Raw genomic sequence first — 27,638 nt, 5'->3', positions numbered from 1 at the left:
ATTAATTACTATATGGCACCTGAAACTGTATCAAAATTAAACAGAGAAATTAGTCCCTGTCTTTAAAAGATGGTTTTCTTCCATTAGTGTTTAATTCCAAGGACAAAAGTCAAGACCTTAGAAATGAAAGAAATCCTGACCTAAATAAAGGCTATTGAAGAGCCTTCCTTAGTGAGAAGAAAAGCTATACAACCCTAAAAACAATAGTTTATTGATTTCCTAATATAAAAACAGCGACTGAGCATAAGAGATGCTTGATAAATGCTAATGAACATATAATTACCTAGTGCAAAAAGTTCAAGTCACTCAACCTGGCACTCACACACTTTCCCTTCTAGAGCAGTTTTCCTTTCCAGCCCAATCCCCCACTATTCTCTCTTCCTTGCCTTCCTTTCACACTCATCCTCAAGAGGAAATAGCCTCTCCATTCCCTGTCTCTACCAGCGGAAATCCTACTCATCTTTCAAGGTCTTCTTCAAAAGCCCACTTCTCCTTGAAGTCTGCCCCTCCCCCAAGTGGCTCTTAGACAACATCTGTCTCAAAGCACCGGCTTATCCAGTAACTCCCGGCAATGTCTTTCTCCTCTGCTGAGACACTGCTGCAAAGCCCTGAACCAAATGGGGGGCTAAGACTTCCTCATCTCTGGGTTGTCCGCCTTAGCCTAGCAGCTTTGTGCCCTGCACACAGTCAGGTCAATAAATACTTCTTAACAGATGTAAGAGGAGACGTTAAAGGTTGATCTATATACCAGGGCCCTCACTGTCTTATAAGTATTTATTAATTGATTTATGAACTTAGAAAAACCAAACTGTTAAAAAACAAAACAAAACAGTTTTACATACAGAATAGCACAGTGGCTAAGTGTTTCTGAGCAGTATGAGATTCACCCTCGCTCGGCCACTTTTTCCTGGAGAAACCTTAAACAGTTCCTTGGCCTTTCTGAGCTTCAGTTTCCTGACTTGTAAGTTAGGAATAATAATATCTATTTCATTGGGCTGTTGGCAGGTAAAATTAAATAGCACGGTACCTGGCCTATAGTAAATACTCAGTAAATGGAGCTACGGTCACTATTACATGAAAACTCTTCCTTTTTGCTAGGCAAGTTTTAAGGAGCAATCTAAATAAAACCTGAAGCCAGCAATTTTTACTTTTTTTTTTTTTTTAATTTTTACTTTTTAGAACTTTATTTCGCATAAGTCTTCCCTGAAAAATCACAAATCACTGTCCATAAAGTTCCATACTATATAACTGGTGGGATACTGACTTATTAAAGCTGTGTAAAGTGACTCAATTGTTAATTCAACACATACCAAAGTCATATTTTCTTCTCCTGTACACTCAACAGTAGAAAATAATTCCAAGTTTTCCAGTAATATACCCACTGATCCTACAATGATTATCACCAACTAACCCCACTAGCACATCCTATATGTTTCCAGCACAGAACCATCAAGGCCTTCTGTTCAAGTATTGAGGGAGAACTACTTTGCAGTTACAGCTGCATTGATATATTTCAGAGACATACAGAACATGTCCCATGGGCTTCGACCAGGGGGCATGGAATACTGTGCTGCCCTAATACTGGGTTTTGAAATATTGTTCCCCAGTACCCCGCTAATAAATCCCAACAGGCCTATATTTGAAACAGTACTTATTTAACACTTTTTTAAAAGAGTACTAAAATCAGTATCTAAAAAGTTTAGACTTAAATAACCACACTAATAACCACACTAATCTTCTTTCAGTTCCTTGAATACACAATGTTACCGTTCCACCTCCTCACCTTATCTCCCCGTAATGTTCTCTTTTCACACCCAAATTTCCCCTCGTTGACTCTGACTTAACTGTCAGATCTCAAGTCACTCAAAAGTCACTTCCTTCCCTCACTTTCCACCTGCTGACATTCTCTCATGGCACCAAGCACTTTTCCTCCCCAGCACGACCCACGATGGCAAGTCTATTTGTGCAAGTATCTGATCCATGTCTATCTCCCGCACTTAACTGCAAGCTCCAAGAGGGCAGTGACAGTCTTACTCATCAACAGAAACACAGTATGTTTCAAAAAAGAAATGATCTTTCGAAACTCGGTAACACAAAATTACGAGACCAGTGTTTTTAACCTGTGGATTTTCAGTGTTTTTCTACATTTCTTCTTTATAAGTATTTCTAAACATTTAAAAAATCCCAGCCAATATCTAAAATCATCACGATGTGAACACTGGAGGACTAATACATTTTTTTAAAACATAGAAACAAAGGCATTCCACATCAAAAGCTTTTGCCTTCTTGAACTTATTCACAGCTTCAGAACACTGTGAAACATGGCTATTAAATATAAACCTGAACCTTTCATAGGTTTATTTCAAAACCCAGGAAACTATAAAAGGATTATAGCACCTATGAAGCAGTAAGAAAACAATTAAAATGTATGCCAGAGAAGAGATTACAAAACATATGACTGGGGAATTTATGACAATGAGGTTAGTAACTAAAAACTTGCTCAGAGTAAGCCAGTACTTATAAGAAAAAAAAAATCAGTTCTTTCGTGGTTCACACTTTCCATCTTACCAACATTAACTGTGAGCAAAAAAATCTGGCATTTGGTGAAGAGTTATTCAAAATATAAGCAGAAGTATATTTTAGAGAGAAAAAACCGGACACTAATGTATTAAAAAGGCACGTGTTTAGTTCTTTCTCAGAAAATAAATACTGTGTTCTCCAAGTTGGTACTTTATATTAGTATGTTTCAAGGTCTTCTCCTCATTTGAAAAGTAAACAGCTAGAAAATAAGTACCACGGTGAAGTCCCCAGCCCTTTCTCAATGTGCTTAAAGTCCTATTCTGGATGTATATCAAAATAATTAAGTAAAGCTTTCAGGCTACAGAAAACAAGTTCAGAATTGAAGCAGTAATGGCTCATAGGTTGTCAATCACTAATGAACTTCCCCTGACGCTTCACGTATCTAACCCAGGAGTGAAGAATTTGGGCTTTTAGGTGTTGCACAAGAAGTGGAGAAAAGACCTTTAAAAAATACTTGGGTTGGAACAATGGGCTACCTCAAGCCCTTGCTTTAAAAAGTCCTCCAAGGTAGAAATTACCCCAACAAAGAGATTTTTCTGGCAATACAGGTGTTCAGTTAGTACCAGTAAATATACCCTACTTTTCCCTAAAAGCAAAATGGAAAAGACTCAGGATAGCAATCAATATGTACAAAGAACCATTTACATGTACACTATTTATAAGGCAAAGAATCCTAAAAACCAGTCAAATCAACTGCTCAAATTCTCCCAAACACAACTTTTCTGATCCTATGCCTTTCCCAACTTGTTCCCTCCAACTGAAATGCTCTGACCCTCCCCTCAGCTTTTGGCCTTCTTCGAGACTGCCCTAAGTACGCCTCTATCTTCTCAGTGCTAGAGCACCGCAGAACACTCCCTATAGCACCAATTAACTCATTCTGTCTTTTTCATAACTACAGTCAGGACTTTTCCCCCCATGTTCCTTGAGGACTTACATAACATATAAAATAGCTTTCCATTTTCCATACTGCCTCATACATTCTAGATCAAATATTTATGGAAGTTATCAGAACTGGAGGGACTTGGAATTCTGAGTCTCAATCATGCCTTTATGGTAAAGCAATCAATGACCACAGAGTTGAAATGGCTTCACTGCTAAAGTACACATTGATTGAGCACTCTAAGTGGCAAGCCCAGAGACGAACTAAACAAAAATTCCTGACCTCAAGGAGCTCACAGTCCAATAAAGGAGAAGAGAATTGTAAACAACAATTACCAAAAGGAAAAAAAAAATCCACACAGTGATATATGAGGTATGAACAAGGTCCTATAATAACAGAAGAGGGCACCTAATTCAGCTGCAATGTGGGTAGTTAAAGGCCTCCTCTGCAGAACTCAACTCAGCTCATATAATAGTTAAAAAGAGAAGGGAAGTAGGTGAAAGGTTCCCTGACATTGGTCTTGGCAATGATCTTTTGGCATTGACACAGGCATCAAAAGAAAAAATAAACAAATAGGACTATAGCAAACTAAAAAGTTTCTGCACAGCAAACAATCAACAGAATGAAAAGGCAACCTATGGAATAGGAAAAAAAATTTGCAAACCATATATCTAATGAGGGGTTAATATCTAAAATATATAAGAAACTAATACAACTCAATAGCAAAAAACACAAAAAACAAACAAAACCCAAATAACTGGACTTTAAAAATAGGCAAAGGACCTGAATAGACATTTTTCCAAGAAGACATACAAATGGCCAATAGGTATACGAAAAGATGCTCAACACCACTAATCATCAGGGAAATGCAAATAAAAACCACAATATCACCTTACACCTGTTGGAATGGCTGTTATCAAAAAGTCAAAAGATAACACCTTAAACATACACAATTTTTATTCATCAAAAAATAATTAAAATGTTTCATTTTAAAAATAAAATAAAAATCAATAAAAAAAAGAGAAAGGAAAGACAAATGTAACAAGCCAAAGCAACAGCACCTAGGAAGACAGAGAGGTGGAGAGCAGGGAGCTTGACTTGAGCACAGCTGCAGCTTGAAGGATATGGGAGGGGCAGGTAGGAGAAGAGCCTGATGTGCCTCTTTTGAATAAGTGAATAAAGGAATGCATGCAAAAGGAAAACTAATATGTGCTTTCTACTTGCAAAAATACATATACTCTATTTGAGGTAATACATACTTGCTTTGTGTCTTGTATTATTGGTTAAGGGTCAATAGGAGGCAGTTGGAAGTAGCACTGGATTAAGAACCAGGAAATCCAAGTTCTGGTCCTAACTTTGTCACTAACTACACAACTGCTCTTGGAAAAACACTTAGTGCTCATCTAGGAAATAAGATGTTTGAAATAGATTCACTACTATGTCTTCCTATCTCAAACATCTATTTTCATGCTAGAATGGAAGAAGGAACGGTTTAATATCGACAAAGATGGACAAGAGAGACTTTGCAGAATGAAACTTTTTAAAAGGAGTAAGATGACAAAACCATTGGAAGAAAGTGTGGGAGGGGTTCAGGGAAAACACAATCTCAAAATATCACCCCACAGCTTACTCATTAATTATCAAGGGAGGAAGGTACTTTTCAATGTAGTATTCTTGCCAGAAAAAAAAAAAAATTTTAACTGATTCTAACTATGAGTGAAAAAAAATCAGAAAAATCCAGATTGTGGAACATTCTACAAAACAACTAGCCTGGACTCCAAAAATGTCAATGTCATGAAAGAAAAAAAGGAAAGGGAACTATGCCAGATTAAAGGACATCACACATGAAAAGATGCTCAACGTTACTAATCATCAGGGAAATGCAAATCAAAACCACAATGAGGTATCACCTAACATCTGTCAGAATGGCTATCATCAAAAAGAACACAAATAACAAATGTTGGCAAGGATGTGGAGAAAAGGGAACCCTGTGCACTGTTGGTGGGGATGTAAATTGGTACAGCCCCCATGGAAAACAGTATGGAGGTTTCTCAAAAAAGTAAAAATAGAACTACCATATGACCCAGCAATTCCACTGCTGGGAATATATTCAAAACAAAAACAAAAACACTAATTAGAAAAGACACATGCACCCCAATGCTCACAGAGGCATTATTTACAATTGCCAAGACACAGAAACGACCTAAGTGTCTATCAACAGATGAGTGGATAAAGAAGATGTAGTATATGTATGTGTATACACACACACACACACACACACACACACACACACAAATGGAATACTACTCAGCCATAAAAAAGAACAAAATTTTGCCATTTGCAGCAACACGAATGGATGTGGAGGGCATTATGCTAAGTGAAATAACCTAGACAGAGAAAGACAAATACTGTATGATATCACTTATATGTGGAATCTAAAAAATACAACAAACTAATGAATATAACAAAAAAGAAGCAGACTCACAGATATAGAGAACGAACTAGTGGTTACCAGTGCAGGGGGCGGGGAAGGGGCAATATAGGGGTGGGGTAGTGAGAGGTGCAAACTCCTGGATGTAAGACAGTCTCAAGGATGTATTGTACAACACAGGGAATATAGCCAATATTTTGTAATAACTGTAAATGGAAAGTAACCTTTAAAAATTGTGTAAAAAAATAATAAAATATATATATATATCAAAAAATTTTTTAAAAGGACACCAAAGAGATCAGACAATTAAATGAATATGGTTGAATATCAGACAATATATTTGTATTGATATCAAATTTCTTGAGTGTGATAATGTTACTGCGATTATTTGGGAGAACATCCTTATATTTAAGAGATCCACGCTGAAGTATTTAGGAGTGAAGTATCATGATATCTGCAACCTACTTTCAAATGATCAATGGTTCAGGAAAAAAAAACACACATATGTGTACATATGTATATATGGAAAGAGAGACAAAAGTGGCAAAATATTAACAATTAATAAATCTAGATGAGAGGTATACAGGAATTCATTATACCATTATTTAAACTTTTCTGTGTTGGAATTTTTTTCAAAATAAAAAGTTGCATGGGGGAGGATGAGTGAAACTTAGGCAGAAAAGAACAAGGTCAATCTTGAAAGAGGCAGTATAAGAGATACAAAAGTAGTAATTTAGAGACCAAAAAGAATTAAGAAATAGAGGTGTTAAATATATAGGATATAATTATAAGTGGTGTAAGAATTAGAAATCAGCAGAGATTTCAAGAAAAAAATGGCATTCTAACAAGGTATTAAAGGCACAGCAGAGGCTTCGGTGGGCAGAACTAAGTGTCTTTTAGGAAAAGGAACATGAACAGAAGTGTGCCAGCCACGGTATGTTTATACAGAAACACTTATACACATGTAAATATAGACATATAGACATACAGACACACACATATTACATATATGAAGTTATGAGACTGCCCTTTTGGACAAAAGGTACAAATATGGGTTAGAGCCAGAATATGAAGAGCTCTGCAGACTCTGGAAGGGTCTGGATTCCATACAGGAGATAAAGGGAACTCTTGGAAGTTTTTTTGTATTTTCCCCCTAAATAATAAAGGGCTTCCCTGGTGGCACACTGGTTAAGAATCTACCTGCCAATGCAGGGGACACGAGTTCGAGCCCTGGTCTGGGAAGATCCCACATTCTGTGGAGCAACTAAGACCATGCGCTGCAACTACTGAGCCTGTGCTCGAGAGTCCCCGAGCCACAACTACTGAGCCCGCGTGCCACAGCTACTGAAGCCCTTGCTCCTACAGCTCATGCTCTGCAACAAGAGAAGCCACCGCAATGAGAAGCCTGAGCACCGCAACAAAGAGTAGCCCCTGCTCTCTGCAACTAGAGAAAAGCCCACATGCAGCAACAAAGACCCAAAGTAGCCAAAAATAAAATAAATTAAATTAAATTAAATTTTTTTAATTAAAAAAGAATAATAAAGTAATGCCTGCTTGCTTTGGGGGAAGACTATTGCCCTGTGTTTGTGGTGCTTGCATTCACTTGGGATTCCAAATGACCTGGGGAGAGAAAAGGAGCATCGCCTAACTTCTCTGCAGTTAACACTTAAGGCTTTGGGGTCCTTTATTTGGCAGGGAGAATTGGTAAAGTGAGTAATACACTATTTTTGGAAGATAAGGCTGGACAGTTTGAAAATGTTAAGTTTGGACACAATGTTTAACCCTGGAACTGCACCTTAAAAACCAGTACAGTAATAGAATGTTCTTTTGGCCAGGTGCCCACTGAAATTTATAAGGGATTCCAAAAGATACTTGTGTGTGGGCAGGTCTGTGAAGACAGTATAGTCTTTTGACCTGCGAGGCCCAGAGGCCCTTTCAGTGTGCCTATGAGGTGAAAACCCGTCATAATGACACTAACATATTACTTGGCCTTTTTTACCACTCTCAAGTGGATTTTCTAACTACATAACAATGAATTGAAAGCAGATGCCCATGAGAACATAGGTGTCTTATTAAAGAGATCCATGTCAGTTTCTAATGTATTCATAAATGATAATAAAGATGACTATATATAAAAAAGTAATGCCTGCTTAATTTAGAAAATATAGAAAAGTAATAAGATAAATATAAAAATCATCCTATCTTTATTAGTAATATTTTAGTGTATTTCCTACCAACCTTTTTTTTTTTTGGCTGCATTGGGTCTTCGTTGTTGCACGCAGGCTTTCTCTAGTTGCAGTAAGCGGTGGCTTCTCTTGTTGCGGAGCACGGGCTCCAGGTGCACGGGCTTCAGTAGTTGTGGCACGTGGCTCAGTAGTTGTAGCTCACGGGCTCTAGGGCGCAGGCTCAGTAGTTGTGGTGCACGGGCTTAGTTGCTCCGCGGCATGTGGGATCTTCCCAGACCAGGGATGCAACCCGTGTCCCCTGCATTGACAGGCGGATTCCCAACCACTGCACCACTAGGGAAGTCCCCCTACCATCTTTTTATGTAGTTTTAGAATCACAGCTGAGCCCATGTTGCTTTTTTTTACTTAAAATAATCATTTCACTATGTTATTAAAAACCTTACATTACTCTAAATGGTTGCATCAAATGTACATATCCAGATTTGCTTCACCATTCCTAAATACTAGATTTTTAGATTGTTTATAAATTTTTTATATTTAAAAAAAATATTTAGGGCTTCCCTGGTGGCGCAGTGGTTGAGAGTCCGCCTGCTGATGCAGGGGACACGGGTTCGTGCCCCGGTCCGGGAAGATCCCACATGCCGCGGAGCAGCTGGGCCCGTGAGCCATGGCCGCTGAGCCTGCGCGTCTGGAGCCTGTGCTCCGCAACAGGAGAGGCCACAACAGTGAGAGGCCCGCGTACCTCAAAAAAAAAAAAAAAAATTTAGCTCCTCAAAGTATTGAAAATAGAATAACCATATGATCCAGCAATTCTACTTCTGGGTATATACTCAAAAGAACTGAAAGCAGGGACTTGAACAGATATTCATTATGGTAAGAATGCTTAATATGAGATCTACCCTCTTAAAATTTTAAGTGTACAATACAGTATTGTTAACTATGGATACAATGTTGTATAGCAGACATCTGGAACTCATTCATCTTACTTTTATCATTTTTTTCTATCCCGGCTATTTTGATAGGTAAAAAGATAATGTTATTAGTCTGCTTGAGCTACTATAACAAAATACCATAGAGAATTGCAAAAACAACCGACATTTATTTCTCACAGTTCCGGAGGCTGGGATGTCGACGATCAAGGTGCTGGCAGAGAGCCAGCAGTTCCTGGTGAGAGCCCTCTTCCTGTGTCTTCACATGGCAGAGAGAGGGTACTCTCTGTCTCCTTCTTCCTCTAACCCCATCATGAGGGCCCTATCCTCATGACCTCATCTAACCCTAATTACCTCCCAAAGACTCCATCTCCAAATACCATCATACTGGGGACTTCAACATATGATTGGGGGTGCAGGGGTGACAGTTCAGTCCACGGAAGATGATATCGTACTATTTTGATTACAGGAGGTTTCTAATAAACTAGCAAGATGAAAATTATGTTTAAGGAAGATCAACTTAGTAGAGGCATACTTGATGAAATAGACAAAATAAGGGAAGCAATCTTGGAAGTTTTACAATAATCAAGATGAAGAGATCGATTCATTCATTCAGTGAAAATGCATTTATGGAGCACCTAAGACAGAGAAGGCACTGAATGAGGCACAAATAAAAGCGACTAAGGGCTACAGCTTCTACTAGAAGCTGGAATGGAAAGAAAACAAAAAGTGTAAGAGGTATTTTCAAAAAATGTCAATTAAATTTGGTAACAAGATACAGGGGGCAAAGAGAGTATAAAGTTCCTATGTATTACAAGTTACTTGAGAACAGAAAAAATATCTAAGTCATCTTTGCGTCCCACACAGTTTTTTTAAATTATGATACTGAATAAATGCTTAAGGATTAAAAGTGAGTCAAAGAAAACATTCTAAAGATGGAAAAAGACCATGGAAGATAAAGACAAAATCTTGGGGAATGCTCAATTAGAAATGGAAGGAAGAAATCAGGAATCTAAAAGGAAAAGGAAGGAGTCAGAGAAACAGGAAGAGAAACAAGACTGTGCTGAAGAGCTAACCTGAATGTGAAAAGCAGCAAAGGAGTCAAGGAAGTGAGGAAGGATGACAACCAAGATGTGGATTTGACAATAAAAGGAGTCACTGGTCATGACAGTTTGAAGCCAGACTGCAGAGGATTAAAGATGAAGCCAGGGGCAAGGAAAAGGAAGTAACTACCTGTTCCTTAGGAAATCTTGTAGTAAAAGGATAAAGGAAAACTAGACAGGTAAACGATTCCTGAACACGCATAACTCTGCCAGAAATGCCTACATTGGCCTCTGCACATGCAGTGAGGCTAAGGAAGCTTTAAGGAAGTATTTACAACATTCGCCCTAGCTGGGAGCCTCAAACAACCAGGCGGGTTGAATAATACAGGAAAGATTCTATCTGTACCACGTATGAAGAGGCAGCAAGTCTTCACAGTTGCTACTAACAGCTGGTTTGGTAAGTGGCCTTAAGAGGTCAGAGAAAGTAATACCTGGAGTGAGAACTTGGTTTGTTGGATTTTAGCTAACGTGTGCTCAACCAGCTTACGTCAATTAACATTCTTTTTTCTGTTTGTTTAGTCTCACTATGAGACTGTTAGAGGCTCTCCTCAAACACCCGTAGATGTTTGGCTGTTCATTCATATTTGAGAGGGTTATGCTTAAATGCTGGCAAAGGTTCTGTGTCAATTGATGAGCTTCACTGCAGAGTAACCATGCCAAAACTTCTATATATTTTTAAATATCAAGGAACTGAGTAATAATAAATTTATTTGACTGCCTAATATGCATGGGACTATTTAAGAACACTACTGTTTGTAAGAAAGCAAACATCAATTTCACTTCCTAAAATGCTTAGTTTTCTTGGGAAGTTAGTTACAAGGAATAGAGGTAAAATCCACTGTCATTATTTTATCTCATTTGAAAACACACTTTAGGAAAGATGCCTAAATGACAGCTAACTTATAAATAAATATAAAGTTTCTGTATACGTTCAGAAAAAGAAAGAAAATCACATATTTTTATCTATCTGAGATAAATGATGTATAACAGGTATATAATTTCATAGGAATATAATCAAAGAAATACCTGATCTCATCAAAGTTAAAAAGTCTTTTTATTGTAGCAAATGTATAAGGTAGTCTGGAAACTACTGAGCTTCAAGCATGTGTGGTTCCAGTACATTCCTTTTACTCTTTTGTCCCCTTTTAATAATTATTACTGGTTTTACAGTGATTATTTCTTTTTTTTTTTTAACTGGGGTATAGTTGGTTTACAATGTTGTGTTAGTTTCTGCTGTACAGCAAAGTGAATCAGCTATATGTATACATATATCCCCTCCTTTTTGGATTTCCTTCCCACTTAGGTCACCACAGAGCACTGAGCAGGATTCCCTGTCCTTTATAGGATGATTTCTATAGATAAAAGGAAGCATCAGTTTCCAGAAACTCAATGTCCCCAAGTGAGAGGTATCTCGGGATTACTTTATGCTAAAAGTACAAATGTAGGTGAAACTCAACTACTTCACCAATCTTTTATTTAATAAGGGCAATCAAGTAAGTATCAAACAGCTTCATTCCAGGCAGTCCAGATACAAATCTAAACTGGATTTTGTCAAATGCTAACATGTTTTGAACACAAATGCAACACAAAAACCTAAATTCCTTTTTTTCAAATACAATATTAATTTTGCTAAGCTGTTGTACATGCACACGTGCACTCACACACATGTACGCATAAACACACACACCTTATGGGTTTTAAAATGCTATTCGTTTTTCATTCCAAACACGAAGGATTCCAGTGAGGAGGATAAAATGGCACAAATGACAGCATGGTTGCACTATGACAAAATATTCCATATTTCCTAGGGAAAAAAAGGATAAGTTTCACCTAAGTACACTGAATTTCACTTAAATACCTAAATCAGTAGTTCAAGTTACAAAATTTACACTTATTTTTTTTTGCGGTACGCAGGCCTCTCACTGTTGTGCCCTCCCCCGTTGCGGAGCACAGGCTGCGCACGCGCAGACTCAGCGGCCATGGCTCACGGGCCCAGCCGCTCCGCGGCATGTGGGATCTTCCTGGACTGGGCCACGAACCCGCGTCCCCTGCATAGGCAGGCGGACTCTCGACCACTGTGCCACCAGGGAAGCCCCAAAATTTACACTTTTAATAAAATTTTAATGGATTTCATTTTTCCCCAAACATTACAAAACACGTGCTTAAAAAAACAACCTGATGGGATTAACATATGTATAAAATAGATAATCAGGACTTCCCTGGTGGCACAGTGGTTAAGAATCCGCCTGCCAATGCAGGGGACACAGGTTCAATCCCTGGTCCGGGAGGATCCCACATGCCGTGGAGCAACTGAGCCCATGTGCCACAACTACTGAGCCCGCGCTCTAGAACCCATGTGCCGCAACTACTGAGCCTGTGTGCTGCAACTACTGAGCCCGCACGCCTAGAGCCCATGCTCCACAACAAAAGAGGTCATCAATGAGAAGCCCGCACACCGCAATGAAGAGTAGCTCCCGCTCACCACAACTAGAGAAAGCCCACGCGCAGCAACTAAGACCCAACGCAGCCAAAATTAAATAAAATTAAAAAAAAAAAAGAATTAACAAGGACCTACTATATAGCACAGGGAACTAATAACCTATAAGGGAAAAGAATCTGAAAAAGAATATAACTGAATCACTGTGCTGTACACCCGAAACTTACACAATATTGTAAATCAACTACACTTCAATAAAAAATTTTTTAAAAAAACTTGAAGCAACATAGAAAAACATACTTCCTCCCCTAAAACCCACCATCAAGGGGTAGTCATTTTCAATTAATATTTTAGTAAATGTTCTTCTAGCCTTTGCAGGTAAATGTATGTACACAGGAACAAGGAAGTAAAAATTTTAAAGAAAAAAGTTAGCAGATGGCCCACACGATATGATGGTAATAGTAATTTACCCAATTGATTTGCTTGCAGAAGAATCCCACCCCCACCCCAAACAATCTCATGCCCCTAAAGTATAACCACTGGAGTAAGAAAAATCTCTCTGCTCGGTAATCAACTCTATAGAAACCAAATTATTCCTGCCATGCCTTAAATCAAGGTGGTACACTAGTGACTAAAGGAAACAAATCTTGAAGGAGATGAGAGAGCATGTTGTCTCATTCTAGCTGTTTTTAATGTTACCTCTAAAAACCTGCTCAAATATTTCCATCTCTTGCATGTTTCTCAGTACTGCCTAAGCCCCGAATGCCATTCTGCAGAGGCTCCAAGTTGAGTCAGCACATTGTTTTTATGATTGCAGATGGGCAAATGGAAAAACTGAGGCTTTGCACACTCCCATAAAGATCAGATGATGCCCTCAGTCTGTCTTTGCTAGCATGGGAAAACATTCTCTCTCTCAGATTACCAGCTCCCCCCCCACCCCCGCACTCCCCGCACAAAAAAAGAAGAAGAAAAAAAAAAAAGAGCATAGAGTTTCATTTTGTCTCTTCTGGTTACCTGGTACCCCAAAACCTCAAGAATCATACTGACAATGACAGTATGAAATTCAGAGTGACTAAAAGTCAGGGTTTTTCCTAGCCTCTGTAAAAACGACCCAAAGAAAAACCCTTGGTAAAATGGGGCCTGGAGAAGAAAGGCACTACAGAACCACTTAGATACTAAGCAAATGCAGCCTTTTCTGTGCTCATCTTCTAGCCCAAATCCCAAGTCTGATACAAAACCACTCTAAACATTAGACAGAAACAAATTAACTTTTAAACTCCCAAGCTCCAGCCAGCTATATTTTTGGTCTCTTTGACACATTTCATACAGCCTATTTCTTTTTTTGTATATCTAATCTGAATCTGAAATAGAAATGTTACTCTTTCCTAACAAATTTCCCAAAGAATGACAATGTCAGTCGTCAATAGAGCTTCACTCTATACATATGTAAGTGTTAAGTAAAAATGCCTAACTTTTTTTAAGGAAAAAATAAAGTCCACTACAATCAAATGAAACATAAGGTAACCCCCCCAAAATTCACATATTTTTGAAAAGCACTTTCCTATTTTAAGAACCATGTGTTACCTAATAAATGAGTTCAGCAAGGTTGCAGGCTACAAGATCAATATACAAAGATAGATTATATTTCTATATACTACCTATGAACAATCTACAAATAAAAGTAATAAAACAATTCCATTTACAATAGCATCAAAAAAATTTTTATTCCAAGTATTTTATTTAACAAAAAGATTGCAAATACACTGAAAAATACAAAACATTGTTGAAGGAAATTAAAGAAGACCTAAATAAATGGAAAGATATCCCATATTCATGGATGAAAGATTTAATATTGTTAACACTGCAATACTCCCCAAATTGATCTACAGATTCAATGCAATCTCTATCAAAATTCCAACTGCCTTTGCAGAAATGGACAAGAAGATCCATGAAAAATTCATACAGAAATGCAAGCAATCCTGACAATCAAAATCATGATGAAAAAGAAGAACAAAGTTGGAGAATTTATACTTCCCGATTTCAAAACTTAGTATAAGTTTTGGTATAAGGGACTTCCCTGGTGGCGCAGTGGTTGAGAATCTGCCTGCCAATGCCGGGAACATGGGTTCGATCCTTGGTCCAAGAGGATCCCACATGCCACGGAGCAACTGAGCCCATGCGCCACAACTACTGAGCCCGCATGCTGCAACTGCTGAGGCCCGCACACCTGGAGCCCATGCTCCACAACAGGAGAGGCCACTGCAATGAGAGGCCAGTGCACTGCAGGAAGAGCGGCCCCTGCTCGCAACAACTAGAGAAAGCCCGTGCGCAGCAACGAAGACCCAACGCAGCCAAAAATAAATAAGTAAATACATTTAAAAAATTATTTAAAAAATAAAATTAAAAAATAAATGAATTTATTTATTAAAAAAAAACTTAGTACAAAGCTACAAGAACCAAAAGAGTGTGGCACTGACATATGAAGACATAGATCAGTGGAAAAGAATTTAGAGTCCAGAAATAAACCCTCACATTTACGGTCAATTGACTTGTGACAAGGATGCCAAGATAATTCAATGGGGAAAGAGTAGTTTTTTCAACAGATGGTGCTGGAACAACATGATATTCACATGCAAAAGGATGAAGTTAGACCCTTATTTCACAGCACATACAAAACTTAACTCAAAATGGATTAAAGGCCTAAATGTAAAAGATAACCTATGAAAGTCTTAGACGATAACACAGGCGTAAAACTTTGTGACCTGAGACTGGACAATGGTTTCTTAGATATGACAATAAAAACAAAGCAACAGAAGAAAAAAAAAAAGAAAGAAATTGGACTTCATCAAAATTAAAACTTTTCTGCTTCAAAGGTTACTACCAAGAAAGTGAAAAGACAACCCACAGAATATGAGAAAATATTTGCAAATTATATACCTGGTAAGAAACTAGTATGTAGAATACATAAAGAACTATTACAATTCAATAATAAAAAGATACAATTAAAAATGGGCAAAATATCTGAAGAGACTTTTCTCCAAAGAAGATAAACAAATGGCCAATAAGCACATGAAGTGATGCTCAACATCATTAGCCATTAGGAAAATACAAATCAAAACCACAATGAGATGGGACTTCCCTGGTGGTCAAGTGGCTAAAGACTCTGCGCTCCCAATGCAGGGGGCCTGGGTTCAATCCCTGGTCAGGGAACTAGATCCCACATGCATGCCGTAACTAAAGATCCCATGTGCCGCAACTAAGACCCAGCCCAGCCAAAAAAAAAAAAAAAACACAATGAGATACCACTTCACACTTACTAGGATGGCTATAATTAAACAAACAAACAAACAAATCACAATAACAAGAGTTGGCAAGGATATGGAGAAATTGGAACTCTCATACCTTATTGGTGGGAATGTAAAATGGTGCAGCCACTTTGGAAAACAGTTTGGCAGCTTCTCAAAGAGTTAAAAATAGAGTTACCATATGACCCAGCCATCCTACCTCTAGTTATCCACCCAAGAGAACTGAAAACTTATGTCCACACAAAAACACGTATACCAGCAGTCACAGCAGCATTATTTATAATGACCAAAAACTAGGCTGAAACAGCCTAAATGTCCATCTACTGATAGGTGGATAAACAAAAAGTGGTATATCCATAAAATAGAATATTATTTGACCATAAAAAATGAATGAATGAAATACTGATACATGCTACATGTATGTACTTGGATGTACTGATACATGCCATATGGATGTACATGGATGAACCCTGAAAACGCTACACGAAGTAAAAGAAGCCAGACAGAAAAGGCCACATTGTGTATGCTTTCATTTATATGAAATGTCCAGAACAGGCAAATCCACAGAGACAGAAAGCGGATTAACAGTTTCCAGGGACTGTGGGGAGAGGAGAATGGAGAGTGACTACTGATGGGTTTCTTTCTGGAGTAGAAAATGTTCTGGAAGTAGACAGTAGTGATGGCTGTACACCTTGTGAATACACTAAAAGCCACCAAGTTGTATACTTTAAAAGGGTGAATTTTGTGGTATGTGAATTATATTTCAATTTTTTTTAATTTTAAAGTAACCATTTGTTTCAGCAGTAAAATGTTCCTAAGGAGAAATGGAATGAGTTCTCTGTTAGTAAAGGTTAGTTTTCCCTAAGACCAGGACTCATAATGTTCTCAGCAGATTTGAATATTTTCCAGGTATGTTATTCTACAAAGTTAACAAAGGGATTTTTGCAAAGACTGGCTATGATTACCCTATCCTAACACATCAACTATTAACACTTCTTCCATGTTTCCTTTCAGTCTGTATACATGTATATTTTTACATATCGATAATCTATGCAAAATAATCAGCAAAAATTTTCCCGTACTGCTACATGGCTTTCAAAATGATCATTAAATGGTTGTGATTAGTTGACACCTACAATTTTCTTAACTCCTTCCCCTCCATGTCCATCTTGAAGTGTTAGATATATTTATCTCAAATTTTTCACTATTTCTAGATATTTTTTGCAATATATATACAACATGAAAAGCCAACGTAACTCTTTTCTTCTCCTGAATTATATCACTGAATTAACATTTCCAGGGGAAATTACTAAACCCTTTGTAGGACATTTTTATGACTCCTGGTTGCCTTCTAAAAGTATTAAAAAGTTACATTGCTATAAGCAACAAAAACTTGCTATATTAGACATTGCCATTTTTTATGCTTTTGATGTAATCAATGTTAAAAGATTTTATCTGAGTAATCTGAGATCTTCCTTTAGTCTTCAAACTCTAGTTCTTCAAAGGTTTCCAAAATCCATGAGCACTTGTTCTATTTCTTTTAAACTTTGTGGTTTTTTTCAGTCACTTACAGTTAAGGAGAACGAAGAATTTTTTTAAATTCAGCATTCTTACTCTAAGGAGGGTAGAACACGTAATCAATTGCCTTGTTTTCCTTAAAAATATATACACATGTGGCCATCTCGTAAGTAACAGCAACCGCTAAAAAAAGCCTAGAATTCAATCACAATAAAAAGAAAAACCTAACAATTAGCCACTTTCAAGATTTCAACATCCAGGGTAACTCCCTGGCGGTCCAGCGGTTAGGACTCGGTGCTTTCACTGCCGTGGCCCGTGTTCAATCCCTGGTTGGGGAACTAATATCCCGCCAACCGCAGCGGCCAAAAAAAAAAAGATTTCAACATTCATAACAACTGTCAGCACACATGGCCCAAGGCGTCTCTCTTGACTTGCAATCTTTAGTCTAGAGAAAGACCAAGAACAACGTGGAAGAGTCTACAGAGCCATTACATAAAGATAACGGTGGACTGGGCACTAAGCGCCAAGTACTACTAGAAGCATTTTCATGTTCATTATCACATGAATCCTTACTGAGCACTTTATGAGTTACAAAATATCCCATTTTACTATGGAAAAAACTGAGGCTTAAAGAGGTTAAGTTACTTGTCCAAAGTAGATCCAGGAAGAGCACATTTTTCTTAACCTTTATGCTAGCAGGTGAATTTTAAAATTCACGGGATGTGAATTTAAAAAAAAAAAAATCCCACCTAGGTCTGACAGCAAGGGGGGGTTAAGTATGAAGAAATGAGGATCTCACCATCATTACAGCAATATTTATGATCAACGGTTGCACAGATGTAAAAGTGGGGGAGGGTCAGCACCCCCATTATCTTCATCAAGCCCTAAGCCAGTCTAATAAACATCATCTACAGAAGACGCTTGTTCTTAGTCCCCTTTCTTCCCCTTCCACAGCCTGCCACCCCTAACATCTCTCTATGTAGACATTCTGGAGGTGCCAGTGATGTGATTTGAAAGAAAGAATGCTTCTTATTGTCTCTCCTTTGCAGTGTTGGTAGGATTTGGGGTTTCGCATTTGTGTTCTGAGAAAAAGATGATGAAAAGACAATACTAAAATTGTATTCAATCCCAGTCATCCATTTCCATGTATTTAGTTTAATAAATGTTCTTTATACGCCAAGCAAATCTTACTGGAATTGATGCTGACTACCAATTAAAATACATGCATTTAGAGAAAAGGGCCCTTTAGAAAGAAACATACTACTTTATATGTAACTAAAGTTTTGTAAACATCTAATTCGAGTCCAGAGGTTTGTTCTTAAAAGTTTAAGTAGTTCAAAAGCAAATAAAACCATAAAATATTATGTTGGCTCAGTCTATTTTGTGCATTTTCCTGGTTAAAAATATTTTAAACTTGTTTAGGTTTGCTAATAATTAAAATTCACGGGTACGTTACAGTAGTTTGGAATGTTTCAGAATTTAAATAATTCTGAGGCCCTTTTGAGGGGAAGGGGCAGGCGCTACGTAATCCCCATAAAAACCAAGAGAAAAAGCAAAACAAGATCCTTTCCTGTTTTGTCCAGATCATACTAAGTCAGAGCTGATATTCAACTATGGTGTCTACTGACCTAAAAGGCTTCGGTGATTCTAACACAAATAACCCCCAAGTCAGACTGCATCATCTGAAAGAATTTAGCTCACATTATAAAAAACCTGAAAAAAGGGGCCCATAGATGTATGAATGGAACACATGCTTCAAATGCTTTGATGACTATTTCAATGGAAACTTCACAGACCTGTACCTTGAACAAAAATTAAAAGCGCCAAAGAAGTTTCACCCCATAGTCCCAAATCCAATCTTCATTACTCTCACAGAAGAAATAACAACAACAACAACAAAATCATTCGAGGATATCTAAAACAAGTTAACTCAAAGTAAAAAGAAATAGCTTACACTGAACTACCTGAGGCTTCAATCTAGATATCAAGACCCATTTCTTAAAACACACTCGTAGTCTAACCTTAGGAGAGTAAAAAAACTCAAAGTAAACTAAAATAAAATGAGGTCACACATTCAGACTTATTTTCCATGTAACAAAATGCCTGTCAAAGATGGTTTGAATGCTGCATATCAAAAATATTGACATCAAAATCACAAGGCAAATAAAACCAATGGCAAACCTATACATTTGCTTTTTCAGTGATGCGGCTGCCTTTAACTCTAACAAGAGTTTAAAGGTACCTTGAACTTGGAACCAGAAGTCCTGCTTGTTGGAATGGAGAGAACTCCATGCTAGAACTCCATGCTAGAGTCAGGGACATAGGTTCTAGTCCTGTTGATGCTACTAGCTAGGTGGGTAGCCCTAAGCAAGTCACTTAGCTTTCTCTCCTCAGGGTTTACTTTCCTTAGTTAAGAGGTTGACTAGACCAATGTTTCCTAAACTCACCTAATCACAAGAATTACCTCAGGGTAACTATTAACAGTATGGATTCCAAACCCCCTTCCCTAAGAGATTCTGGTTGAGGACGTCTCTGAGTGAGGCTTAGGAACTAGTTCTTAACAAGTGATCCAAGTAAGTTTTATCATCTGGTAACCTTCACAAACACTGGACTGGATGAGCCATGAGCTGCCTGCCTTCCAGCTCTGATTCTATACTATCTGGATGTTTCAAAATGATGTTCTAGAAATATGCAAAATTATAACAGTATCACATGTGTTATTGCAAAAAGTTAATAAACATACAAGATCAAAGAAACAAATACATCCATCCCTTCACCATCAACACCATTCATACTTTTAAACATCAATAAAGACATCCTCCTAGATTCTAGGCAAGTGGAACACTTTATTTGGTGAGGAAAAAAGTTTTAAATATTAAACTTTCAGCACATTAATATGGAAAGACTTGTGTTATAGGAAGAGAGAATTGTACCCCAAATGTTTTAAGTGAAAACTACACATTGCGTTCTTCCCTTAAAGAACATTATCTGATGAGCTTACCTGTTCCTAGTTTTAAAAAAGCTAAAAAACAACCTGTCTCTAGCAGCTATGAAACAGCGAGCTCTGCAATACTGGAATGCAATTGTTACAAAGCTAAAAGAAACAAAACAAAGCAAAACAAACAACCAACTGGGTGGCTCAGAGACCACTACCTTTTGTTAGGAAGGTTTTGTCAGGTATAGGGAGAGCGTCCAGGGCACTTTCTGCACACAAAGGTAGCAACCTTATTTAACTCTTCCTTCCTCTACACTACGTTGCTTTAGACAGTTTTTCCAAAATTCTCATAATCCACTAGTGGGATTTACTTTTACTCTCTGTTTTAGATTTATAAATAACTATAAAACTCACAAAAGAAAAAGACTGATGGCGTGGACCACAGCGGGGCAGGGCTGTACAGGATGCTCACTGGCAACCATTTGTCACATAAGTGGCTACAAAAGATGTAAATAAAATCAAGACTGAAACACAAAACTGTGTTTGGGTCAGCCTTGCAACACAAACAGATATGAGACTAAGAGTGAAACATGACTACATACTTTAGCTATTAGTCAAACACCACAGTGTTAGCATAAAACACTGTCAAAGTGAATCTTGACGCTTGACCTGCAAATAGTGGAAATGGAATTGTTTAGATTTAGGGTCATACAGGCCAAAAATTGATTTAACAGTGAAAGTGGGGACACCAACTGTTAGGTACAACATCACAGAAGCACTGGGTTTAAGGCCATATATATGTCTAAATACCTTTCTGTGTTTGTTGCTCTCAACAAGCCCTGAGGCAATGCGTTGACCAAACCTCACATTCAATTAAAACAGAAATGTAAAATCAGGATCAAGGGGATCAGCATAATAGAATGGTTAGGAGGGCAGGTTTGGCTGTGACACAGACCAAGTTAAAACCCCAAATCAACAAACTACTGAATGACCTTGAACACATCATTTCACGTATGCCTCAATTTCCTCATTTGTAAGATGGAGATGATGCTTTGCTCAGCTATCAGATTTAAACAAGGTGATTCATGTAAAGCACTAAGCCCTGTACCTGGTAGAGAGTAAATAAACAGGCAATAATAATAGTAAGCTAACTGTAAAAATTAGCATAATTACTGTCTTCCAACCTCAAGTAAAGGTGTAAGTTTCCTGGCAGCCAGGCAAAAACTTCTAATCATTAGAAAGAAGACATTTACATACACTACATAAAGGTAGCTTTTCATTTCTTTCCACACTACAGAAAATTTCCCCCTCCTTAGTAAAGAATAATTCAGACTAATGATGTAGAGCTCTATCCAGGAAAGGCTTCAGTGCAGACATGTTTAATTAGAAAGGATAATTTTCAATGAGATCTGGATTAAGGATCTAACCAGTTTGGTAGAGTTACAGTTGGTGTTGTTAGAAGAAAGAGGAAAAAGAAGAAAAAGCCTTCAAACCATCCCACACACCATTACTCAACAGAGAAAAACAACAGCAGGTTGACTGTTCACATAACTTCATAATTGAATTAGAAAATGAAAAAGAAAAAATAATCAGGTGAAATATTTTAACTAACACAAAAGAAAGAAATAACAGTTATTAGTAAGGTGAAAGTGACCAAACTCATCAAAAAAAGATCAATGAAGGGAAGGTGAAAAATTAGTTATTCCTACAGTTTCAGTAACAAGCACCCACTCTATCCTTTTAAGATCATGGCTTAAATTTCCCATTTGCAACCAACTTTCTTTGCCCACTCTCCCTAATATGCTACTAGCTTGAATGTACCTTTAATCTGTACTATCTTCTTAACTGAATACATCATTCTGGTTACAGATAAAAATAACATCTTGTGCATTTTTTTTTAATATAATTCAGGGGAGGGCTTCCCTGGTGGTGCAGTGGTTAAGAATCCACCTCCCAATGCAGGGGACACAGGTTTGAGCCCTGGTCTGAGGAGATCCCACATGCCACGGAGCAACTGAGCCCGCGTGCCTCAACTACTGAGCCTGTGCTCTAGAGCCCGCGAGCCACAACTACTGAGCCCGTGCGCCACAACTACTGAAGCCTGTGCACCTAGAGCCCATGCTCCACAACAGAGAGAAGCCACTGCAATGAGAAGCCTTGCGCACCACAACGAAGAGTAGCCCCCACTCGCTGCAACTAGAGAAAGCCCGCATGCAGCAACGAAGATGCAACGCAGCCAAGAATAAAATCATTTTTTTTAATTCATGGGAAAATATTAGCAATTCAATCTTTAAAGGATCCATTTCAAAGAAAATACTGTGAGAAGTAATTTGGGGAGAGGAAAAAGTTCCTAGTAAAAATAAATCAGTCATAGGAAAACTGTTCAAGGACAATCAAAAACAAATTTCAAAATAATGCAAATTTTGAAATTTTGAGTTAGGGGAAGGATTAATGAGTTGCAAGGTGCAGAACTAAATTCTCAAAGTGAAAAAAGATACAGAAGTGAAGAAAAGACTTCAGCAGGGAGTACACACCAGTGCTACCAATCCATCAGTAGATATGCAAAAATTCTGAATAATAATAAAAAAACATAGACTATATTATCTGTATCAATATTGGGAAATTTAGCAACAGAAAGAAAATAAAGTATTTCAAAGCCATTTTCAAGCATTTCAAGATATTTTTCTATATTACAGATACTGCAGCAAAATGAAAGAAGAGACTGGTTAGATGCTCTAATTAACAATTTAGTAGTGAAAGAATAATGACGTCCCAAAAGAAGCTTTGTCACCTAGAGATAATGGACATTTTCTTTTTACTGTTTAAGAATCCAGAAGAATCTCCTTATGCTTTTAAATGCAAATTACCAATCTCTGAAGCACATTCTGCTCTATTCCTTTATCTGAAAATTACCGCAATGTGATTCTGTTCCAGAGAGGACACCATTCAGGCAAGAAAATGGAATTAGGACAACTACACACTCTATGTTCAAATCATCACATCCAGTGAGCTGTCACCACTTACACATGACCTTTTTCAGTGGACAGACCACTATCAGTGATCAAAATCCTATTTGAAGAAGGAAGAGTTAGCTTTGAGGACTATCAGTTCATTAAAGGTCACACACACATTCTAACATAATATATGAACATGCACCAGCATCATAACAATTTAAAAACTCAGTATCCCTTGGCTTTCAAATAACAAAACTAGCTATTTACTGGAAACGTTTTTAAAGCTAGAATTTCAGTGATAATAGTATGAGTTGCTATTTACCTGTTCATTACATGGTAAAACAAACCAAAAATACCACGATGCAAGAAAGGTGAGCACACCACACTCTGCACTTCTCTTCCCTGGCAAAACTCCCTGGAACAGTGAACAGTGACTTGGAGACATGCTTCAATTTAATGCACCAGGTGATCAAGGTTAAAAAGAACGCTTTTAAACCAGAAAGTCTCAAGAAATAAATAAACCATAATAGAGGAATTCATCCCATTGTTAAAGGTCCAAGCTTTCTGCCAAAACCACACTTGGTTTGGGAAATTTTATTTGTTGTCAGATAAACATATAGTGAAGAAAGCTAGGTAAGATAGAGCCTCATAAAAGGTTAACTTACCTCTAGTCTTTCCAAGTTATATATTAACGAATAGCTTTAGTTTTTAAAAAACCCTCTTTTCTAGCTAAGGCAAGTCATCCAAATGAGTGAATTTTTTTGGTGATACCTGGCTTATCCCATACCATATTCTCCAAAGCGGACCCTAATCTCTCCCACAGGTCACCAGACAACCAGGAACAGAAACTACTGAAAATGCACTTCCAATCTCTGAAACGTCAGTGATTGTATAGGGTTTAGAAAAGCTGTTTAAACGTTTTCCAAATGCCTGCAATTAGTACAGGTCAACCAAATGGCATAGCACGGCATGAGCGGGTCCCTACTTTCATCTACCCACTCAGAATCCGGGCAATGAATGCAGCAGACCTCTCAAGACCAGACTGCAGGGGGGGAGAGTACCATGCACAGAAAATAGGAACCCTGCTTTTTGATATGGGAAAAAGCAAGTGATGGCAGTCTTGTGCTTTTAAAGAACCTAGAAACGCTTACTAGTTCAATCCATCCCCAAATCCATGCCATCCTTTCAACTTTGCAATTAAAAGAGAAGAGAAATTCCGGTCAATTCGCCTTGGGGGGTTGTTCTGAGGGTAGAGGACTCAAGTAGGGAGGAGGATGGAGAGAGAAAGAGCAAGCCAATGAAAGACAGCAAAATTTCCCACCTTTCTTAAATTCTTCCAGCATAGCGTCCAACTTGGTGTCATTGAAAACAAAGTGCAAGGGGTGGTTATAAAATTTAGTGATGGTTTTCAGGGGAGTACAGTCATCTGGATCCACGAAGGCCAAGTCTTTGACAAAGAGGAGGTCCACGATGTTGGAGCGCTCCCCCTCAAATACTGGAATCCGAGTGTAGCCGCTCTCCATGATCTCCGACATGGTGTTGAAGTCCAGAATGGCTTCGCCGGTGATCATGAAACAGTCCCGGAGGGGAGTCATCACGTCCTCCACGGTCTTCGTGCGGAGCTCCAGCGCTCCTTGGATGATGTTCAGCTCCTCCTTTACGAGGTCGTTGTAGGGGTCTGTGACCCGGAGCATCTCCAGCAGTTTTTCCCGGTTATAGACGGTGCCTATCTCCTGGCCCAGGACGCAGTCCAGCAGCTTGCTTACGGGGTAAGAGGCGGGGAAGGTCATCATCATGAAAAACTTGGTGAGGAAGATGGTGTTGGCCCCCACAGCCAAGCCGTGCCGGGAGCAGATGGCCTGGGGCACGATCTCCCCGAAGATGACGATGCCGATGGTGGAGACCACCACCGCCACGAGGCCTGAGCCAGCTATGTCGTCGAGCAGGATGGTGAGCGTGGTGTTGACCAGCACGTTGCCCAGCAGCAGCGAGCACAGCAGGTAGTTGCCCTGCCTGCGCACGGGCTCGATGCGCTTGGCGTAATTCTTCTCCTTCTCCGTGCCGCAGTTCTGCACGATGCGCAGCTCCATCGGGTCTAGGGCCATGAGTCCCAGGTTGAGGCCGCTGAACATGCCCGATAGGCACAGAAGCAGCGAAATGAAGATCACCTGCAGCCAGAAAGGCAGCAGGAACTTCTTCTCCTCCCCCACGATCATCTTGGTGTCCTCGCCGTCGTGATAAATCCAGGTGGTCTCGGCCCACGGGGGCGGCGGGAGCCCGGCCACCCCGGAGCCGCCCTTGCCCCCGACGGCGCCACCCGCAGACCCCGGGCCGCCGGCGCCCAGGGCTGGCGTGGAGAGCGACGTGCACAGGTAATAGGACTTGCTCTTCTCCATCTTGCGCAGCGGTTTGATCTCGATCTCAATGATGCCTGATGTACGGCGATTGAGAATGATATGGGGCAAGATGATGATATCTGATGTGCGGATGCCGCAGCGCTGGGGGCCGCTGTCCGGCTCCGGCGGCGCAGGGCCCCCCAGCCCGCGCTCACCCGGGCTGTGGCGCCGCCGCTCATGCTCTGTGAAAGCAATGCGGGACCATGTCTCGTTGTTGATGTTCTGCCCGTACACCCGCAGCTTGACCCGGGTCCGCTCGCTCACCCGCAGCGCCCCCCCTTCCATGAACGACACGTCGTTCGTGTCCTCCAGCCGCAACCCGATGATCACAGTCTCCTCGTTCTCGCCCGCCGCTGCGCAGCCGCCCGCGCCGCAGCAGCAGCTCAGCAGAAGCAGCGGCAACAGCCGTCCAGCCGCCGCCTGCAGGACCCCCCGGCCGCGAGAGCCGAGGCTGCGGCGCGCCGCCATCTTCCAAGTGGGCAGTACGGCGGCTGCCTGCCCGCCCGCCATCTTTACTTCGGGTTCACAAGTGCCCCAGCCAATCATAGGGTGGCTGCTCCAGCTGCGGCTTCATCCTTCCCACCCGGCGGCGCGAGCGCAGGCACCGGCCCCTGGGCGAGACTGCAACGCAGTGTTCGCACCCACTGCTCAGCAGTCCGCCTCCCTGACTGACACTGACTCGGCCTGGGCCAGCTCAGGAACCTCGAGGCTGGCGGGAGGGGGGAGAGGGGGGAGAAGTACCAGCCGCTCCTGCGAGAGGCAGGCAGACCAGCTAGCTAATCACGAGCGGGCGTCCGCCCTCCCAGCCAGGGGGCTGGAATGGGGGCGTGGCCGTGAGCGGCGCCGCGAACCAATGGCAAGATAAATGGGTGGGGAGACGAGGGCCAGCGTCCTCCTCAGCACGCCAAGTTTCCAGCTGAAAGGCGCGTGACTCTTGTGTATGTGCGAGGGGAGGAGGTGTGGCCAGCCGGTGCCCGAGAGCCAGTCACAGATGAGAGCTGTACGAAAGGGGGCGGGGCCCTACCTCCGGCTGCCAATGAAAAGGGGCCATTCGCGAGTCCGACAGCCCGGAGGGACCTCGGTAGTACATCCCGGCCCTTGGGTTGCCCCGCTGGACTAATGTCCCGAGGCGGCCCGAGGCGGCTGGTTCTCACTGCGCCACGCTGCCGGCTTCCGCGTGCTCAATGCCCGTGCAGAGAGGCTGCGCCTTCCTGCCCCAGGAGCCCAAGAAGCCGACTAGGGAGGCTTAAGATGCACAGTACCCTAAAATGAAGCCGAGCCACAGGCCGTGCTCCCCTTATTTATTCGTGCGCGCCTCGCCACTCGGGATAAGCGGTGGCCGGTGGGCCCCAGCACCGCACAGACCCGGTCTGCTGGAGCCTCTCGCCCATCCCTAAGAGACAAGCGCCCTCTGCAGTTCACGGTCAGGTGGCGCCACCTGCCGGTATCACGGGCGCCCTGCAACGCTTTCCAGGTCCGTCGCAAACCCCACACGGTGGGCGGGAGGTGCGGAAATTAAAGTAGCTCCCCATCTTCCAAGTCCTAAGAATCCCTTCATTTTCTTACTGAAAGTCCCTGGCCCCATTCCATATTTACTGAATGGGTAGGACCCAGGAATCTGTATTTCTAACTGGGACTCGGGCGAATTTGGGAAATGGGAAGGGGCAGACATACTAAGCAGATCCATAAAGGCTCATTCTTAAACACACTGACCAAACCCAGCTAGGTTCATCGGTCACTCAGGAGAAAAACACCCTGAAAACCTAGGACTCCCAAGCCCATTCTGTATCTGGAGGAGATGCAGTAGCAAAGTTGTTGCCAAAGTGGGTTTTTTTCTTGCAACTTAAACATCTGAAAAAGAATTGTTTCCTTTTTTTTTTTGTATTCTGCAAGCACATTTTCTTCCCTTTATGTAAACCAATCAGACATTTTTTATTAATTTCTAGTAGAGATGATTGCAGTGGCCTCCTCACTGGTCTCTGCT

At 40.3% G+C, this 27,638-nt stretch overlaps 1 protein-coding gene across 4 annotated transcripts in view; it reads right to left on the bottom strand.

The window, feature by feature from the left end:
• The window catches only part of CNNM2 (cyclin and CBS domain divalent metal cation transport mediator 2), a 137,903-nt gene extending 111,584 nt beyond the window's left edge, over positions 1 to 26,319 (bottom strand). For all 4 annotated transcript variants that reach the window (XM_060125811.1, XM_060125812.1, XM_060125813.1 and 1 more), the window contains exon 1: positions 24,580 to 26,319. In XM_060125811.1, coding sequence (XP_059981794.1) covers positions 24,580 to 26,200 — 1,621 coding nt within the window. In that variant the 5' untranslated portion in view covers positions 26,201 to 26,319. The remainder of the gene's footprint in view (positions 1 to 24,579) is intronic.
• Positions 26,320 to 27,638: the final 1,319 nt, after the last annotated feature.

Source organism: Lagenorhynchus albirostris, chromosome 16 (assembly GCF_949774975.1).
Source record: "Lagenorhynchus albirostris chromosome 16, mLagAlb1.1, whole genome shotgun sequence".
Lineage (NCBI taxonomy): Eukaryota > Metazoa > Chordata > Mammalia > Artiodactyla > Delphinidae > Lagenorhynchus > Lagenorhynchus albirostris.
The sequence above is the reverse complement of the archived record's forward strand: the minus strand, read 5'-3'. Positions and strand labels throughout refer to the sequence as shown.